The 21,802-nt window shown below is 38.0% G+C and overlaps 1 protein-coding gene across 1 annotated transcript; it reads right to left on the bottom strand.

Annotated features, from left to right (window-relative positions):
• Positions 1–404: 404 nt before the first annotated feature.
• Positions 405–15,482, bottom strand: LOC149018758 (uncharacterized). The gene is made up of 8 exons (XM_089153961.1): positions 15,375–15,482; positions 14,571–15,311; positions 10,315–10,607; positions 9,973–10,119; positions 8,072–9,865; positions 6,894–7,308; positions 4,616–4,685; positions 405–547 (listed from the first exon to the last, which is right to left on the bottom strand). Exons 1-8 carry the CDS (start codon positions 15,480–15,482, stop codon positions 405–407), a joined length of 3,711 nt encoding a protein of 1,236 aa, XP_089010087.1.
• Positions 15,483–21,802: the final 6,320 nt, after the last annotated feature.

Below are 21,802 nucleotides of genomic sequence, written 5' to 3'. Positions count from 1 at the left end.
AGTTACCAGAATTTAATAGAATATTTTCATCTGATCAAGGCAAGAACCCGTGCTTTCACAAGTCCCTTCTTCATGTTCATCTAAACCAAAGAATTTTGCTTGGTCATTTAAACAAGGAATTACCACTGCAGAATCTTGACTAACACTTTTTGCTTCACGATAAACAAATATCCCAACTATGCAAGGATTCAAGGATTCAACGATCTTGGAGCATATCATTGCCTGGAGGGCAATAATTTTCTCAACCCCATCATAGGGCAATCCACATTCGCCCATCATATCTACCATAAATCCAATGGAGAATTGTATATTGAGAAGGCAAAGAAAGTTGATACCGAATATTTTACCATCCCATTTGGTGTTATCAATATCGAAACTTCCGAAACGCTGATGTTCCAATAAAGTCACGCCGAAACATCATAAACCCTTGGGTGGAAATTGATAATCTTTATCGGCATTTTCTCAATATAAGATAACTTCCTCACTATCAAATTTGACATGTTGAACAAAGACTGAGGAATCGCGAGAAATTTGCAGATAATAAACACTGAGGAGAAGAACGAATGACAGAATTAAGAAATTTGCAGATAACAAAAACTGAGGAGAAGAACGACATAATATTTGAATAAAATCTTTGATCCTATAATAAAACAGTTAACGTTTTTATTGAGATTTTAAATAGTTAATTCATCCTGGCAACGAACTAAAATATGTATTACATAACAAGGGTTTTCTTTTTTTTGGTGGGGTGGGTCATAGGTACGATGAAGTCACTTAAGAGATTATAATATAATTATAATAATAACAAAAACGTATAATGGAAAAGATCTTAGATATTTGGAGAATATAAAACTATTTATCATTAATGTTCTTTAATTATGACTTTTTATTTACCAACATTTAGTAAATGATCAGTTTTTTTATAAGGAATAAATGATGAGTTATGATGTTATTAATATTAAATCATCTCATACATTAAAATGAGTTAATGACAATTGTGGACTTCATTTAATTATGTCTATTAGGTTCGTGAATAAGGGCTTTTAAGGAAATAAAATGTAACAATGTCTCTTAAGTTCATACTTTTATATTAGTAGTATGATAGTATGATATTGATTACGTTTTATTTAACTAATCAACTATTCTCTCCCTTTGGTGCGTGTAAGCTGGCCCGGATGAACCTCATCCAAAAAAAAAAAAACTATTCTCTCCCTCCTCAATTATAGAGATAAAATAATTTACTTGGACATTGCAATAGAAGAGAACAATAAATACCTGAATGCATTACAAGTTTACTCTACAACAATTGCAAAATTATAACATTAGTTACAATTTGTAATAAACTAATAAAAAGAATATGTCAAAAATCACCTAATATGTACATAGAAATATATAAAATATTTTATCGAAAAGATTTGAATATTCATTAATTCATTAAAAATAGTCTAATTTAGTTCACATTGTGAAATTAAGAAAAGAAATTTACCTCAAATTTTATTCCTATTATATGTTAGTAGCATTTCAATTGCCTCCAGTATCTCATACTTATTATTTAAAAAAAAAGATAACCAGAGAAACATTACCATAAAATTTGACAATAATTACAAATATTCCTGGTTATCAGTCTATGCGGATTTTGTATGATTATTTATTGTTCTCAATAATTCATGATGTATTTCAGGCAAAAGAATATCATGCTATGTTAATGATCAAAGGAGTTTCAATTCACTATAAAAAAAAATGAAATAAACACTCTTAAAGCACCTCATGTGATTCACATTTTTAATCCTCTGGTTTCAGTTTGTTCTTTTTCATTCAAGGTTAATAGAATGTTCTATTTTTTTTTTTGAAACCAAAGAGAATATATATATATATATATATATATATATATATATATATATATATATATATATATATATATATATATATATATATATATATATATATATATATATATATATATATATATATATATATATACTAGTAAAGTAAGACACGTGCAAATGCACGTGGCCATATGAGAGAGAAAAGATATCGAGTCAAAAAAAAGAAAGAAAAAATTTTTTATATTAAGAAAGAAGACAATTGAAATAAACAATCAAGTTTTGGGGTGAGGGAATAATCAGTGAAACTTTTGAAAGTGGGAGTAAGTACATGGAAAATAAGTACAGGAAATAGTATTCAAAAACTTAAAAACAAAAAGAGATAAAGAGGATTATTATTAAAGCAAATATATCTGAATTTTGCACATAAATAGGAATCCAATTATTGTTTTTATTAGATTTATGTTTTTTCTTTCCCCTCAACTATGTTATGCAGTGAATGCCAATTTCTTTTGATTTAGAATACCTTTAGCATCAAGGTTTTATACACAAATATTCATTTCTTGCAATTTTTAATTTAGTTGTTTGCTTATTTATGTCCTTATCAACTTTTATTATTTTATTTTTTGGGTCATTATCAACCAATTATAGTGACTGGGGCCCCATAGGTTCTCTAATAGGGGCCTGTTTGGTTACATGAATCCAGAGATTTGAAATCTCTAGATTCATGAATCTGAGAATTATACCCGTTTGATTGTAAAAATCTCTAGATTCATGAAATCTAGAGATTCACCTTTTTACACTAAAAAAGTAAATTTGTAGATTTATGGGTAAGGGGTGAAATCCAGAGATTTCAAGAAAGCTATACATTTGCACATTCACAAAAATCATGTCGATCAAATAGTTTTTTAAGATGAATCCGCAGATTTCATTCCACAACCAAACATATAATTTTATAAATTATAACTCCATAGATTTAAAATCTATAGATTTGAAATCTCTAGATATTTGAAATCTCTAGACTCATGTAACCAAACAGGCCCTAGGAGAAGGGAAAGATGTGGTAGGGGCAAAAATTTGAACTCAATTATAAGTTGAATATTATTATTATTTTTTTTAATTTTACAGGCAAACTTCTTTTATGTTATTGTTTACTAATGTTTGAGAATGACAAAATCAAGGTATTTGGATTGGGATGATTTGTGTAACTGCAATGCAAACATTGTTATTGGCTATCATCACCATTTGTTGTGATTGGGATAATGAGGTAAGATCTAAATTAACCAATTTTTTTCATAATTTAATTTCTTAATAGGAAATTACTGAACTCTCTGTCCTTATTTTCTGGTTTGCCTTTTTTTTCTTCTCATAAATCTGCACATGGTACCACAATTAAGGCTTTACCAACCTCCAGGAAGCCCGAAGACTTTAATGGGTCTTACTCATTTGTGAAGCCCCTTTTCTTCCCAATGCTAGTCGAGTAGAGTTATTGATCTGGTCAAGCAATGTCCTTCCAATGTCGGTCTAGCAGAGTGGTTGTTGTCAACTCATAGGTTTCTAGTATAGTAGTCTTTTAGATTTGTATATCTAGACCTCTTTCGTCGAGCATGGCTACTTATCACTTTTTTAACATTTTATGATTTGTATACGAGGAGGTCGAGATGTGAGATGTTTATATCTTTCTTTACTCCCCCCGAGCATGATAGGTCAAGTCTTTGTTGAGCTGTTATGCTTCATCCAGCAAAGAACTTTTGCTTGTATGTAGAACTCCTTTCTCTCGATCATGTATGGTCGATTATATCTCGAGCTTCCATACTTGTAAGACACAATACGCGTGGCCATATGAGAGAGAAACGATATCGAGTCAAAAAAACAGAGAGAAAATTTTTATATTAAGAAAGAAGACAATTGAAATAAACAATCAAGTTAGGGGTGAGGGAATAATCGAGTGAAATAAACAAGCAAGCTCTGTGGTGCTCTTCTACGTGTAGATCTCCATTGAATTTGTTAAAGAGAAACAATGACAGCTTTTTGCTTAGTAATGAACCCGGCTTCTCTCTGCTGCATATAATGTTCTCCCCTTTAGAAAGAAAAAGTTGCATCTCAATTTCCCATACATATTGCCTAATTTTGGGGAGATTAAGATCAACTATTGCAATGAGCTTGTTGAATTGCCCCAAGGGATTTGCAAACTTGTCTGCTTACATAAGCTCAACATATTTGAATGGTTTTTTCCACCAACTTATATTGCCCGTTTTAACCAATAACCAAAAGATAAATAAAAAATTATTTATGCTAAACAGACAATTTTATCTGAATGAAATAAAAAAATTTTGATTAAAATAGTGTATTAAAATAAAATTTTACATTGGAAAAAAATGAAAGTAAATCTTAGTATTTAATACATATAAAATAAATTAAACTTCTCATATCTAACATTTCTCTATTTGATTTTTTTACATTTAACATTTTCATATTTATCTAAATCAACTACTTCCTTCAGCTTATCATCTTCATTTTCTATGGCATCTGCAACGACACCTTTTTTTGATTTTAAATTGTATCTGTTTCTGCTATCGCATTTGAAATAGAATGAATGTGTCCGTACTTCACGATGAATCAATTTGCATTTATGCTGTAAATTCAAAAACAATAATATTAAACTTATAATTGAGTCATCTAAATTAATATTATAAATATATAATTTTATAAAACTAATTAAATATAAATAGAAATTATATTTACCTTTTAGGTGATGCTACATATTCGATTCTTTGAACAATCAACAATACCTTTGATTGCATCAAATACTGTAATTGTTATTGTTTCGGTAGAATCTGTCACTTTAAACTTTCCATAAACCTGCAGATGAACAATTTACTATTAATTAATAAATCACAATATAATTTTTTATTAGTAGAAATTAAAGTTTAGAATCTTATTGTGGCATGTATTCCGCATTATTGTTTCCACATTTTTCACAAGTTGCTTCTTTTTCTTTAAAATGTATCTTTTTTTTTTACAAGAGTTGCAAGCATGGTACCATGGTTCTCCTGGAGGTTGGTAAAGCCTTAATTTTGACATGTGCCGCCTCCGTTTCCTCTCTTCACCTTCCCGCCCATACATAACCTAGATATGGAACATGCAAAGTCACTGACAATGATTTGATATATAAAGAAAATCATTGTCAAACTATGATCATCAGTAGTATATGAAATACTTATGAGGCATCTCTCAAACTTTGATCATCAGAAGTATATGAAATACCTGTGAGGCAATGAAAATAGATATATCAGAAAATAATGATCATGAGAAGTTAATACATATAGAACCAAAAAAAGGAAGACTTATAGCACCTCCAACAAAGAGTTTTGAAGATGACATGCATCTTATGGCTTGGAAAATAAAAGGTTTTGAAGCCGATAAGTCAGAACTAACAGGACTAACACGTCTGCTGACAGTCAGGTAGTAGAGTATATTCCCCATTTTGTTGATTAAAGCCATTGTCAGAACCTAGCCAAGAGCACCGAAGCAAATGGTTATTCTTTTTCACAAATAAAATCGGCAAAGGAGGCAATGAAAAGTCAATAGTGTTGTCTTACTTTGAAACCACGTAATGGAGACTTCAATGCAATAATAGATATAGAAAGACAAATACACAAATATGGCACTACTATTCACCACCAAAATTATCTAGAGAATAAAAAATTATTCCACTCAAAACCAGATGAACACAATCACAATGAAACCATGGTTTCGCGCAAAAATCTTTGCATAGAAAACCAAATCCTCGTTGCACATTAATAACCTTTTTTTCTCCTCTTAATTACTGAACCACACGGACGACAATATTTGAAACAGAAAATTACGAAAGTCAAGGAAACCATAGCAACTCTTATTAATCATGGCTGATAGAAAGGCAGCGACATCTCTTGGAACGCTTCTTGGTATAAATCAAAAGAGACTATTAAATTACAGGAAGTCTGGGAGTAAAATTGCTTTCCCATTCGTCCAGCCACCGAGTGAATAGATCCATTCACGCATACAGACGAATTCTGCGATGGATAATCAACAAGGAAAGGAAAAGAATGAGGGATCTGTCTCCACCTATGAAAACCATCACCAACTGTATATATCATAACTGATGTTCCGCCCTTGAGACCGTAACTAATCATCACCACTTTATGTTCCTTGGTTATGGGATTAACACCCATTCCATAAACTGGAGAACGATTGAACAGATATTGCTTGGGACCTTGTGGAAGTAGAAGGGATTCTCTGGTAGCTGGATTGTATAATCATATGCTGACATCATTACCTCTTCCCGGTGTATAAGTCTCTAAGCCTACGCAGTGTATATGGATCTCTTCCATCATAACAGTTGACTGTTCTTTCTTCCTCCTCATGTGGCTCCTCTAGTTTCTAAGCTTTCATCTGGTTATCGATGATTCTTTCCTTATAAACAGAAATAAGTAGGTTTTGGGAAGACCCCCCACGCCCAAACTCTTGATTGCGGGTCGTTTATTTGTGAGTTGGTGATAGAGTTTGAGATGGATTAGACTACCTGAATGATAGGGGTTGTTACAGGTTTCGAATTCCCTGACGGATTGAAAACGTGTATATAATATCGTGAAAAAGAAAAAGGAAAAAAGAGTACATGCTTTTATAATAGTTGTATGAGGAGGATATTTAGAGAGATTTAGAGAGAGATTCAGAGAAAGTTTGAGAGGGAGAGGGATAGAGCGACAGACTTTGAGATAGATTGAAAGAGGTCAAAAGAGAAATCGGGATTAAAATTAAGGATAAATTCATAATAATTCATGACTACAATGTCCAAATTATCCTTGCAAAAATAACTAAAGAAATAACAGCTAGTACAACATTATTGGTATTTAGAAAAATTCTAAGGACAGAAAAAGATTTGCAAAAAAGGTAGAGTACATGCTTTTATTATAGTAGTATGTATATATATATATATATATATATATATATATATATATATATATATATATATATATATAAAGGAATAATACAATGATATTACAAAGTAAATTATAGTCTCATAAAAACTCTCCCACCAGCCTCCTCAGCCACAATGGCTTTGAGGCGTTCAGGGAACCCTCCCGGATAAAAAATCACCTCCTTATTATCATTTATCAAACTTGCCAAGAAGTCAGCACCTCTATTCGTCTCTCTAACTTGATGAACCACCTTACATTGTTGCAGCTTCCCTATGGAATCCCAGATCTCTTCAAGTAAAAAAAGGACGTTCCAGTGAGTATTCACCACTTTCTTGACCATGTCTATGCAATACTTCGAGTCTGAATAAAGCACCACCTTACTATATCCTTGAGAGACAACCTCCCTAAGGCCACTAGCCATCCCCATGAGCTCACAAGAAGTGATATCCTGCACCTCAACACCCCCTGCTATAGCAAAAACACCATCACCAGCATGGTTACGGCATAGAGCACCATAACCACCCCTATTATTTTTAACCAATCAATCGGTATTAAGGACTAGCCAGCCATTGTCCGGAGGATTCCAATGATGAAACGTTGGCAATCAAAGAGCATAAGAAACCGAAAGACCCCACTTCCCAAAAAAATCACGATGAGAAGAGGTATCTTCCACCAAAAGCGCATCATCTGAGAACCTATATTGTACCATACGAGTGATTCTGCAGAACAACTGAGAGATAGTGGTTGGCCCCCTCCCAAACACTCTATTATTGCGTTCTTGCCAAATGGAGTAGACTAAGATATTAAAACTAAAGCAATGAACAACACTCATTAGAGAGTTCCCAGCAAAGTGTTCTGATACCCATTGCACCGTCTCACCCCATGGCATAGGAGCATGCGTAGAAAACCCATTAAGATGAAGGATGCATTTCCAAAGATCAGCTGAAAAAGAGCAACTAAATAAGAGATGATCAATGTCTTCCTCACCTGAATTGCATAAGGGGCAGGTAACATCCATCAAAACTCCCCAAGAGGCCAAATGCTTCTTTGTGGGAAGCCGATTGAGAATAGCAAGCCAAGTTATAAATGAGAAACTAGGATGGTGCTTTTTACCCCAAACCACCTTTGACCAATTGATCTTCAAAGAGGGCTCTCTAACTTGAAGAAGAGCTGATTTCAGAGTAAATTTACCAGAAGGATGATGCCTCCATATAGCAGTGTCACAAGGTAGACTTCGATGAATACGAGTCTTCTCAATCTCACCCCATCTACCAAGAATGAGGCTACTCCTCAGTCCTTGCAAGCCAACCCCCATAGTCACTACGAAGCAATGACACTGTGGCTTTAGAATCCCATCCAAGAGCAGTAATTAGGTCCTTGTCATTGACTTTGAGGGGACCATCTGGTAACCAAGGATCATGCCAAAGCAAAGTGTTTCTCCCATCATGAATCAAATTGGTAATACATCTACTAGCATAATCATGAAGACTCAAGATAGCTTTGAAAGAACCTAAGCATTTAGAAGGGACAGGGAGAGACCAAATGGAGTTCTTGCGCAGCCATCTATGATGAACAAACTTGGACCAAGCTGAAGATTTATCACTCACCAATCTCCATAATTGCCGCATCAAGCAAGCCCTATTCCAATTCTCCATACTCCATAAACCAAGGCCACCCTCATCCTTTGTCTTACAAATGGATTTCCAAGAGACTTTGAAAGAACCATGATCTGTTGAGCCCCGCCAAAGAAACTTAGCCATAGCCTTGTTGAGATAATCAGTAACACTCCGTCGTAATTGGAAAATAGACAACCAATATCTAATGATTCCCAAAATGATTGAGCGGATGAGGGTAAGTCTTCCTGCAAAAGGTAGAGTTAAATTTCGCCAAGAATTTAACCTCCCCTCCACCTTGGTGATCAATCTAGCATAATCAGATGGAGACGACCTCTTAGAAGTCAAAGGCACTCCCAAGTAAGTAATTGGTAGAGTCCCAATATTGAAGCCCAAGACATCACAAAAGAAGGATCTATCTTCCACTGTCACCCCAGCAAAAAATATCAAAGACTTGCCTTGGTTAATGGTGAGGCCAGAATTATTTGAGAAATTGGTAAATATATTATGCAACAACACCGCATTACTTCTAGAAGCTCGTCCAAAGATGAAAATATCATCTGCAAAGCAAACCGAAGTGATGGACGGACCACGACATAAGGGATGATACTCAAAGGACCCTGCAGAAGTGGCTGCAGCAAGGGAGTCAGTAAAATGTTGCAGCACTAGGTTGAAGAGGATCGGCGACATTGGACAACCTTGTCTGAGACCCCCATTAGCATAAAAGAGAGGGGACTGGATTCCCTCAATGGCAATGAAAAATGAAGGATTAATAACACATTGCACCACCCAATGAATAAAGGTGGAATGAAAGTTGAGCCGCATCAACAAAGTGAAAAGGAAGCTCCATTGGACTGAATCATAAGCTTTCCTTAAGTCAATCTTCGCTGCAAATCTACCAAGTCCACCATCTAAGTGATAGCCCTGCATGATTTCTTGACAAAGGAGGATATCATCATAAATAACCCTGCCTTTTATAAAGGCTGACTGGTTCGAATCAACGAGAGATGGGTAAACCTCCATCAACCGATTAGCCAACAACTTGGCAATAAATCTGTAAATGAAAGAGCTCACTGCAATGGGTCTATAGTCATGAAAAGAATTTTGAACGTCACCTTTGGGGATAAGGGTAAGATGAGAAATCTTAACATGATCTGGTAAATAAGGGGACTCAAAGAACCTCCAAATGGCATTGCATAAGGCTTGGCCAACAATATGCCAACACCGTTTGTAGAAGTAAGCACCAAACCCATCAGTACCAGGAGAGCTATTATCATCGGCGCAGAAAACTACATCTTTAATATCCTCAATAGAAAAAGGACGAATCAAATGAAAACTGTCAAGATTTGAAAGCCCCCTATCAATTGGCAACACAAAATTATCGCAAATCACTTGCGGCGTTCCCATCGTCATTTGCTCAAAAAATCTAGCCGCCTCCGTACTGATATCAGCAGGGTTAGAAATCCATCTACCATTAAGATCTTGGATAGATGAGATATGATTGAAGTTATAACGGCTTTTAATTGAGTTGTGAAAGAGCTTGGAATTACCATCACCCTCCTTCATCCAACGCACCTTTGCTCGCTGTCGAAGCTCAGATTCACGCCTTTGTTGAAGAGAGAGGAGTTCATGGGAGCTGGAAACCTCATCTCGAACAGCATGATCACTCTAATTCGCCCTTCAAAATCTTCAAGCGAGTGGTTAGGATGTGTATCGATGTGCCTACAATAGGAGTGGACCAAACTCATGTCACTAGAGGGAAGAAATCAGGATGATCCACCCAATGATTTAAAAAAAAAAATTGACGCCCACTTGAATTATCAGCTTCACCAAGAGAAAGCACCATACTAGAGTGATCTGAGACTCCCAGAGCTAAGAATTGGGCATGGGAGTGTGGGAATTTTTGAATCCACCAACACTCTGTCAAGCTTAGAAATAATCCGACCATTACCCTGTTGCTTGTTCGACCACGTGAACTTGCAGCCTGACCAAGAAAGATCAAAAAGACTAGCATCTGCAATGCAAGAAGAAAGAGGAACAACGTCACGTAAAGTAAGGGGGTCACCACCGATCTTCTCCTTTGGAGAACAATACGCATTCATGTCACCCATCATCACCCAAGGCTGTGACATGGATTGGGCCAAACGGCAAATGTCACTATATAAGAGAAGCCGTTCATCCACATCATTGAAATTTCGAATTGAATAGGGCTGCCAATAATAGAAACCTCCATATGAATTATTTGAGAAGATTCCCAAAGGCATCTAGCAGCAACCTTCGATGGGTCCCAAAGAACCCACAGCCTACCCGCCTCTGAAGAATGATAGTTATTTACACAACACCAGTGAGAGAGAAATTCTCGACGAATAGAAGGAAAGCTCACCAACTTAACACGAGTCTCCATAAGGCCACACATAACAAGATTATTTTTTTTAATCCACTCAATCACAGCCATTCGCTTACCCAAATTGGTCATGCCCCTCGGATTCCATGCACCTAGATAAATCATGAAGAAGAAAGAAGGTTTGGGTTAAGCCTAGAAGGTAGCCGAATTGGGTTACGATCTCTCTCTCGGACTTGGTCCTGAGTAACATGCTGAGCTTGATCAACATTTTCCTCCAACCCATCTTGTCTGAGGACAGAAAAACGGTTCACCACGGTTGTCACATTAGAAGCAATAGAAGTGCGAGGGAGCCTGGCGCCACCTCTATTTATCCCACTCTGACTCACATCCAAAATATTCTCTTCTGCTGACATCACATTCAGATTTGAATTTTGAGGATTTGAGGGATCAACTCTTAAAATGGGAATGCTATTCAATCTAATCGAACCAAGTGCCACATTAGGGGTGTCAACTGTCACATCCACCCAGCCGGTACCCCATTTGGAATACCCGGGATGTGATCCACAGTCCAAGGATCAATGATCTGAGGTCCATGCCTCCCACATACACGGTAACACAATCATGAACAGTAATAATCAATAGTAAAAACAGTTAATACTAAATATCATGAATAAGATAAGACTAAATAAATCAGAGTGCGGAAGGCAATAACATTAAAGCATAATCATAAGGGTGAGAGAAGGTATGATAACCACTCTCTCAGAACAGCGGAAAAGAAGTGTGATAACGTCAAATACATGTCTAAGTGTCAAAAGATAAACTCAAAGATAAGTTAGTTACAAGACCAATGGTTCCACAAATACACCAGGGGAATGGGGCACTATGCTAGGGTTTCTTCTGTACTAATAGTAGTCTCCTCAACAAGACGGATGAAGTAAAACCCAGTGGCTGCCGCTCCCGCACAACCGTGGGGCTAACCACGGTGCGAATAATAATCCTCCTCGGCTCCAATATACGAATCCTCACCGACGCCACTACCCGGAGGGTAGTATGTGGAATCATAGTCCGCCTCATAGGAGGTGCCATCATAATCTTCGTTGCACTGGAATGTAATCTAAAACATTTGCACAAAAGGAATGAGTTCGAAGAACTCAGCAAGGAAGTTATTCCATAATTAGAAATCATACACATTCAGAACATATAATAATGCAATGTGATATGGAACATATGATGCAAATATGAGCCTAACTCTATGAATGCTTTGGTCTCTAAGGTAGACATGCTTTAAGTCATAGCACCGTACTTCTCTGGGTCGTCGGTCACTCTCCCATTTCCATATCTTGGGAATGCCCGGGAAGATCGGTAAAGTCATCAAAACCATGGTAAGGGGAATCGGTCACCGCTCTCTCACATCACCATTTGGTCAAGTACTGGTGCATGTCACAGTAAAGCCTAGCCCAATGCAAGACATCTACTCGGTCGGTCAAGTCAGATTCAGATACGTCCATTCCTCGCCCCCGGCGATCCTTTCCGGTATCCTTCACACTAGAGTCAGCGAAATCCCGGATTTCGGACTCATCAACCCTATTGGTCATCCACATATAGTAAACGGGAAGCTCTCACGTTCTCTCACGGATTGGTTACCGGTCTTGAGCGCCCGTGAGCCCAAGTCTATCCATATGCAACTCTACCAATAAATGGCCCCTTTCAGGTATCCATAGCATGGTTTATGTCCCCTACCGGATTGGCTACCAGCCTAAAGCGCCCATCCAACCATACACTACCACGGGTTGTTCGGTCTCAATGCCCTTCCGATTTGGGTCTGACACGGCAAGGATGAACCTTGCCACACAACTAGACACTCCTATGTATGTCATCCAATAACTCGGGAAAGTGTCGATAGGCACCATCGGAGAAATTCCCATACTATTCCCTCTGATGCCCAAGGACCGAAGTGTCAGTAGGACACCCTCCAATCCCAAGTCATACGTAAGCAATCACACATCAGATCTCATCATTTCTCATGCATCCAATGCATATTCATAATAGTAATCAAATCATGATATTGAAACGAATCATTATGAACATAAGCAAATCAAAATGATAGAGTAATACAACAAATGTATAAAGGTTTAAATGTTACTGTTCTAACACATATGTATCAGTATCATAATGATCGAAAGAAATTTAGGGATTTCATTCCTTGAATAAAGCATAGTTCAATATTTGATGACTTATATGTTTATGGATATAACCATCCTTACATTGGATGAGTTGATGATGAATTGAGAATACCAAGAATAGTCCAATAGAAGTGTTAAGGCCCTAAACAAACATCAATAATAAGTTAGAAAAGAAGTCGGGAAGATCGGATGTCATTCGAGTCAAAATCGACCAAGGTTGTTGTCAAGCAACAACTTTGGTCGATGGTTTTGGTCGATGGTATCGACCAAAATGATCGACCAAAATAGTCCTCGGGCAGAATAGTGGATTTTGGGGATTTTAGTCCGAAATGAGTCTTCCGGTGTTCGGATCAATCTGGAACTTGGAGGCATACTTAACAACAGTAGTAGGACACTATAAATCAAGGAATTAACCCAATCCAATGGTCTAATTAAAAAGCCCCAATTTGAGCTATCAAGTTCAAGTGATAAACATCATGGCATGAGTTGGAATTGATTGCATTGATGAGGAATAGCATGCAATAGCTAGAGGAACTAATAGAAATTCGATTGGAATCATATGGCAATGTTAAACATGAACATAACACACTTTATAGCTCAGTTTGATATCAAATGGTATGATGTTAATAGGTAAAGCATGGAATACATATGCTAGGCATGAGATATAAGCATTAGCATCAATGAATGGCTAAGGGAATCATGGATTGAGCATGAGTAGGCACTTGGAGTGGTGGTTGCAAGGTTGCAGCACCATTCCAAATGTCCCATCAGCAAGATGACAATAGAAAGGAGTAGAAAATGGTAGGGTAGAGAGTGGAATGAAGAGTCTTACCTTAGTGTAGAAGATGAAGGCAAGAATCAATGATAAACTAAGTGTCTTTGATGAGATACCCTTCACACTAACCAAGGAGCTGCTTTGGGAAGCTCTCCCCACGTTCCCTGTGAGAAAAATGATTGCAAAAGGCTCAAGGCTCGAGGTCATATTAAATAGAAAAGGAATATTCCATGGAATCACTAACTTGGCAGACTGGGACATTTTGGTCGATGCATTTGGTCGATGGTATCGACCAAAATTATCGACCAAAATGATTTCAACAGAAAACTCAGGTTTAGAACAGCAACTTCAAGTAGGGATTTGAAAGGCTATACAAGGTCAAATTGAGTGAGGTTTTCTTGCACAATTCAATCAAGAAGTCTAGTTTCGGGGAATACCTTCGGATTGTGCACAGGAGGTCATTTGGTACATCAACCATATTAATCTTCTCCGATGCGCAGATTTTCCTTAAACACTGACAATGCATTTAAGCAAGGGGTATCATTGTCAATGTCCATGGGTTCGGTCTCCGAATCAAGATCATCAATCAGAATGGTCCATAAATCTCTTCTTCCACCGCTTCGGGTCCTCGGACCTAAATACAACAGTGGATCCGGGTCAGGGTCAAGGTTAGAATAGGGCTGGATATTACACCAACGTTTTGATTTCCATGTAAATCACTTACTTGATTTAAGTGTGCAGCAGTAAAGTGAACTCCAGCGGGGCCCATGGGATTTGATTGTTTGTCAACCATAATAGGCTCACCTTGATGACCAAGAGATACCATACTAGGATTATTAATATTGTGATTGTCTACAATCCCTTGCATTACCTCATTACTTTCTACATCTGTAGCAACGGTTTCCATTGACTCTGGGAGTTGATCGAAACCTTCCCTAAAAGATTCCCTCATCCTTGGGATTGTGTTGGGCATAGCATGAAAGGAAGGTTGGCGATGGCTGCTCGCCGGTCGCTGGAGATTCGATGAGCCACCGCGTTGAAGTGGCGCTAACGGAGGTTGTTGGCGTCCACGGCCTCGACCTCTCCCCTTATGTCTGCCACCACCCCTAGGCACCACCGGCTGCCAACCTTCATGGGTTTCAGGTCTAGGAGTTGCAGCATGAGAAGTGGCAATCGATTGATCTGGATTCACTGCTTCTGTAGGAGTAGGAAACCTCTTCGGACAAGACTGGTCGGAGTGACCAAAAATGCAACAATGAGAACAAACTGCTGGCGCCCAATCATACTCGACTTCTTGAGTATAAATATCACCATCCTCGTCCTCGATCTCGATGGTATTGAGAAGACCGTCTTTTGCATCCACCATCGCACAAAACCGAGCGAAGGCAAGCCTTTCTCGTTTTGCAGTGCATCGATCAGTACAAATGGGTACACCAATTCTACTTGCAATCTTGCTTAAAGCTGGAGGCTCCCAATGATGTAGGTTCAAGTCGGGTAAGCGAATCCATAATGGCAAAGTGGCCTCCTCCATTCTCTTAAGTGAGGTCTTCTTGGACCATGGTCTCAGAATCAATGGTTTCCCTCCCAAAGTCCATGGCCCTTCTTCCATGATCTAAAGACTCAGAGACGAATCCTGAAAATCAAACAAGAACACTCCGTTGTTAAGTTTGAATACCTCCACAAACCCAACATGTGCCCATCTCTCTTGAACAAACTGCTGCACCACACTGAAGGGTGGTTTGGCACCGAATACATAACCAACAAGAGCATTTTCCCACCTCATAATCCCATTAGAATAGTCATCTTCTTGGCACTTGACCCTCTTTACGCCATTCACCACCACTGGAGGAGTATAGGTCAACTTCAATAGGCTTGTACTTCGCCTCCCTGCCACAAAGAACCTATTGAAGTTGGAAGTTGGAACAGAAACTGATTGAGTTGGAAGTTGGAACAGAAACTTCCGGCCAAGAGCTCCCCTTTTATTTTTTATTTTGATCGAATGTTCTTTTTTTTTTTTTTTTTGAATCCGAAGAGTTATATATAGGGTGGGGAGAATATTACTAATATAGGTGCCATCGGATGGATGCGAACCCAGGACCTCCCCGTGGGAAGTTGGGCTTTTAACCGCTCTACTAATCCACCATTGGCAATCGAATGTTCTATTGTGAGTACTAACATGAGCCTATCATTTGGATGAGAGAAAAAAGAATATTGACATAAACGCAACTGAAATTACAATATTGTATGTTAATCTTCATGACAAGCACCTATTATAGTTTCCCCAAAAAAAATAAAAATAAAGGAAAGAGAAGCTTCTGTTATATTTTAGTGACCAATTTCAACGCCAAAAAACTAACTAAATTGGAATTTTGTTGGCATTTTGCCTCTTTTGACATTTTTATGATTATGATTTGGTTTGTAATAAAGATGTCAAGCAGTATGGTTTTAATCATACTACTGTATAAAAGGAAAACCTCAAACACTTGTGGCACATATATTAGTTGACCAAAATACCCCTCCTTAATAGACATGTACCTTCACAAAGAACCTAAACTATCCACCACACCCCTTAAAAATTGGACAAAAGTAACAAGCTATACACACCAACACTACAAACCAACACACTTGATCAATGGACAGGTGGTATGTATATGGTATGTATTTTACTTGACCAAGTTACCCCTCTGAATAGACTTGTACAGGTTCAATTATAATATATTTTCCAATGGACCAAAATAACCCCTAAAAAACAACATACTTTTTCTAGATACCCAAACGCTGGCAAAGTACCTCAATCTCCCAAAGTCGCCTCCCTCAAAAACCTGAACGATGCCCCCATCAACCCTATCGACCCTAATGGAAAAACGTAGCACTTCAGCCAAGCATTACTTCCCTAAACCCACTCAGTTAACAAGCTCTTAACCCTCGCCGACGATTCGACACTATGCTCTCCCCCATCCACTCTCTCTTTGAAATCCAACAATAGACACCATGGTTATTGTCGTCAAATCTGCTAACCAATAAGGGGAGATCGTTTTTAGTAACATTCCATCATCTTCATTTGTCTTCTAAGTGGCATCTGGAATCCGGTTCTAATGTCAATGTGTCAGGAGACAGTGATCAACAATAATCCGGCAAGCAATCTGACTCGTGTGTAAGTAATGGCAAGAGTTCTTCTCAAATTTTCTGTTTCCTTTGTTGAATTTGACTGATGCAATGAGAATTGTGGTTTTCCTTGTTATCTTTTGCCAGAAATTCCGTTTATTTTCTTCTTGGTTATCAGTCTTTGTGGAGACAATACCATTATCCCTGACTTTCTCTCGATCGTTGTGTTAATCATTTTTGTAGAATGTTCCGATGCAGTCTGCCTAAGAACTGAAGAGGATCGGCACTTCCTCTGACTTCCACCCAATGAAGTAGGTGTCATTATATTTCCACAATTACATGTTAGTGAAGAAGATGAGAATATCCTCCTTGTTCTCATAGAAAGCAAGGAACAAGTGTAAAATCCAGCCCTATCCTAACCCTGACCCTAACCCGGATCCATTGTTGTTTATAGGTCTGAAGACCCGAAGCAGTGGTAGAAGAGACTTGTGGACCCTTTTGATTGATAATTTCGAGTCGGAGTCCGTGCCCATGGACATTGACGATGATACCCCTTACTTGAGTACATTGTTGGTGTTTAGTGAGAATCTGCGCATCGAAGAAGAGTGATTTAGTTGAACTACCTAATGGACTCTCGTGCACAATCTGAAGGTATTTCCCGAAACTAGACTTCTTGATTGAATTGTAGAAGAAAACCCCACTCAATTTGACCCTATATAGCCCTCCAAATCCCTATCCGAAGTTGCTGAACTAATTCTGGATTTTCTGTTGAAACCTGTTTTGGTCGATGCCATCGACCAAGACCATTGACCAAAGTTTCCCAGACTCGAAGTTAATGATTCTTTGGAATATTCCCTATTCTATTTATACTAGCCTCGTGTTTTGAGCCCTATTCTAATCATTATCACTCCTGAGAACATGGGGAGAGCTTCCCAAAGCACCTCCTAGGCATTGGTGAGGAAGATTCCACCCAAATCAGTGTTCCTCGTCTCCATTAACAACTACAATGTATGATTCATCACTCTCACTCTCTATTCTATTCTTTTCTATTCTTTTATGTCCCTCTTCTTGCTGTTGAGACCTTGGAGATGGTGTTGCAGCCTTGCAATCATCACTCCAAGTGTTCACTCTTGCTTAACCTATGATTCTCTCCCTTGTCCATTGATGCTATGCTCTCATTTCAAGCCTTGCATATGCATTCCTTGATTTTCTTCTTAACTTTATGCTTTCTTGTCTAAAACTGAGGCATATAGTGTGCTATATCTATGTTACCACTAGCATATGATCCTAATCAAATTCCTATAAGTTCCCCTAACTAATGCATGCCTTTGTTGTAAACGATTGAGGGATCTGCACGCACACCAGAACTGTTGTTGTAATCACAATACTTCTTTAGATCTGAAACGTACATGAAGTAATTTCTTTAAGGTATTTAGACACCCCGAATTGTGCAATATGGGTTCTAAAAGTGTCTTCACCCCAAGATCAGTCAGCCCAAACCTTTAAGGTTGCACCCCAGAAAGGTTTACTCAAGGTATAATCAAGTTGTGTTCACTGCTTAGAAAGAATAACAGGGAGAGAGAGAGAGAGAGAGAGAGAGAAAGAGGAGGAGGAATTCTGTGTCACAAGAATGAGCACGAAATGGAGTTTATATAGAGCCCCAAAGGTGTGGGTGAAAGGGTAAGGGCTGTGAGGGTACCTTTCAGCTCAACTCTCTTCAGCAAGGTACCTTCAGCTAACCTCCCTATAGGAGAGTGCCACTCAAATGGCATCTCCATGTATTCACCCAGTAGTGGGCTTTCCAGAATAGGGCCCATGACAAACTGGGCCTTCCGGATTAAAGCCCACGACCCACGGCCCAAGTCCCCAAGTCCCAAGTCAGAAAGGTTTTCCAAGTTTAAGGTATTTAGAATTTTCTACTATGGCTACTGACAACACTGAAGTAGTCAACACAACTGTTGGAAAAGAGACCAACATGAAGGACTCTGCAAACGTAAGTACACATGAGAAAGTCACTGAGAACAACACTCCTCTTCCATCTCTGCAAGCTTCACAACCACCAACCGGAAAGTCAGATTTTGACAAAATCGAGCAGTTCAAAGGTGAGAACTTTAAACGTTGGAAGCAAATGCTATATTTTGCACTTATGGAAGTTGGGATAGCATTTGTGCTGAGTGAACCCCAACCTGATAAGTCAGGTGATCCTACCTTCGATCAGAAAAGGATCGAATGGTTCACTGCAGATTTCAAATGTAAGAATCGCATTCTAAATGCATTGTCAAATGAGTTATACAATGTGTATAGCTCTTTTGAATTTGCTTATGAAATCTGGGAGGCATTAGTCAAGAAGTATACTCTTGAGGATGCCGGTAACTTAAGGTTTGTGGTTGAAACCTTTCTGGAGTTTACGATGGTCGATGGGATTAGCATCTCTGACCAAGTAAACAAGTATCAAGTGTTGGTGGGGAATTTGGCAAAAGAGAATATCATTCTGCCAGATGCCTTTGTGACCAGTGCCTTGATACATAAGCTTCCTTCCTCTTGGAGTGCCTTTAAGGTCTCAATGAAACAGAAGAGGAAGGACTAGGCCTTTGACAGTGTTGTGGTTCGGATCAGAATAGAAGAGAGGAACCGACTTAGGAACGAATCTAGTAGTTCCAATAAGCCTAAGGCCAACCTGGTAGAGACTGAACAGAAAAAGAAATTTAATAAGTCTCTGAAACCCAATCAAGATTCTACCTTCAAAAAGAAGAAGAGAGCATGCTTCAAGTGTGGCAAACCTGGGCATTTCATTAAGGATTGCAGGGTAAAGAAGAAAGGAGGATTAGAGAAAGCAAGGGCTAATCTGATTGATTATGAGATCTACACTACAATGATAACAGAGGCTTTTGTAGTTGAAAAGTCAACATCCTGGGTGATAGATACAGGTGCTACCAGGCACATTTGTGGAGATAGGAGCTTCTTCTCCAAGTACTCTGATGCTGCTGACAAGATCTTCATGGGAAATTCTCAACCAGCCAATGTAATCGGAAAAGGACAAATCACCCTGAAGCTGACCTCTGGAAAAATTCTGAAGTTGGAGAATGTTCTCTATGTACCAGATATAAGGCGAAATCTGATCTCTGGTCCGCTCCTGAATAAAGCTGGGTTCAAACCGTCCTTTGAAGCAGACAAAGCAATTCTCTTGAAAAATGATGTATTTATTGGAAAAGGTTATCTAAGTGATGGCCTCTTTGTATTGAGTATTACTGAATTAATAAATACTTCTGATTCTGCTTATGTTTTTTATTCTTTTGATTTATGGCATGGTAGACTAGGTCACAGTAGTGCACCTTATATATCTCAATTATGTAAGGTGGGCATTATACATAGTGTTAAACCACCACTGACTAAATGTCAAATTTGTGTTAAGGCTAAATTTACAAAGAAACCTCATAAGTCAGTGGATAGGAAAACGAATTTGCTAGAACTAGTGCATAGTGATTTATGTGATTTCAAATCACAAGAATCAAGAGGTGGTAATAAGTATGTTATCACCTTTATAGATGACTGTTCTAGATATACTATGATATATCTACTGAAATCTAAGAATGAAGCCTGCAATGCCTTTCTGTCTTATAAAGCGAAGTAGAGAATCAACTTGGAAGAAAGATAAAAAGGCTAAGGACTGACAGAGGGTCAGAATATTTCAGCCTTGGTAAATTCTTTGAAGAGAATGGCATTATTCATGAAATCACTGCCCCATATCAAGCAGAATCTAATGGGATAGCAGAAAGGAAAAATCGTTCATTAAAAGAGATGATGAATGCAATGTTAATCAGTTCTGGCTTACCACTTGACTTGTGGGGGGATGCAATATTAACTTCATGTTATGTTTTAAACAGAATTCCCCACAGGAAAATTGGAATGATACCATATGAAAAATGGTATTTAAGGAAACCAAGTGTAAAACACTTGAGAACATGGGGTTGTTTGGTCAAAGTGGCCATTCCAGGATCCTAAGAAGCGAAAAGTTGGTCCTAAAACCATTGATTTGTGTGTTTTTAGGATATGCAAGACATAGTTACGCATCTTTGTTGCATGGTTATAAGAACCATTGAAGAAATTTGTGAGGAAAATTCAATAATTGAGACAAGGGATGCTGAATTCTTTGAAAGAATATTTCCTTTTAAATTTAATAGACTTGATAGTGAGTCTGGAAGTAGTAGTATAAATCATGGAAATGATTTGGCTACAACCGCTGATTTATCTCATGAATTGACACAAGACAGTGGAAATGAGATAATATTGACTCCAAGTGGAAATGAGAATCCTATACGGAAAAGCAAAAGACAAAGGAAAGCTAAATTTTCATCTGATGAGTGGATAGTCTATCTTATAGACAATGACCCTCTCACTTATAGTGAAGCAGTGACTTCTCCGGATGCTGTCTTTTGGAAGGGAGCTATAAAGAGTGAACTAGATTCCATCATAGCTAATCACACTTGGGAATTGGTAAATCTTCCTCAAGGTTCAAAGGTGTTAGAAACCAAGTGGATATTTCGAAAGAAATTGAAACCTGATGGTTCCTTAGATAAGTTTAAAGCCAGACTTGTAGTCAAAGGTTTTAGGCAAAAGAAAGACATAGATTACTTTGACACCTTTGCACCTGTAACAAGAATAACTACAGTGAGAGTTCTCATGGCTATTGCATCTATCTACAATTTGGTGATACACCAAATGGATGTAAAGACAGCATTCCTAAATGGGGAATTGGAGGAAGAGATCTACATAAGACAACCAGAAGGTTATGTATCTCTTGGTCAACCTAATAAGGTTTGTAAATTAGTCAAGTCATTGTATGGGTTGAAGCAAGCACCCAAGCAATGGCATGAAAAATTTGATACTGCTCTCATTTCAAAGGGTTTTAGTGTCAATGATTTTGAAAGGTGCTTATATAGTAAGTTTCATCAAGGGAAGGGTGTTTTTATTCTACTTTATGTAAATGACATGTTGATC

The sequence above is a fragment of the Hakea prostrata genome, chromosome 4 (assembly GCF_041222555.1).
Source record: "Hakea prostrata isolate BN-2017 chromosome 4, UWA_Hpros_2, whole genome shotgun sequence".
Taxonomy (NCBI): domain Eukaryota; kingdom Viridiplantae; phylum Streptophyta; class Magnoliopsida; order Proteales; family Proteaceae; genus Hakea; species Hakea prostrata.
The sequence above is the reverse complement of the archived record's forward strand: the minus strand, read 5'-3'. Positions and strand labels throughout refer to the sequence as shown.

Bases quoted from the DNA above. Each gene is read 5' to 3' on its own strand.
- LOC149018758 (XM_089153961.1), bottom strand. From the start codon at position 15,482: ATGAGGTGGGAAAATGCTCTTGTTGGTTATGTATTCGGTGCCAAACCA. The intron at 10,120-10,314 runs GTTGGTGGATTC...CTCCTATTGTAG, and splicing joins ATTTCTAAGCTTGACAGAGT to GCACATCGATACACATCCTA. The intron at 7,309-8,071 runs GTAGCCTCATTC...TAAAAATAATAG, and splicing joins TGGCTTGCAAGGACTGAGGA to GGGTGGTTATGGTGCTCTAT.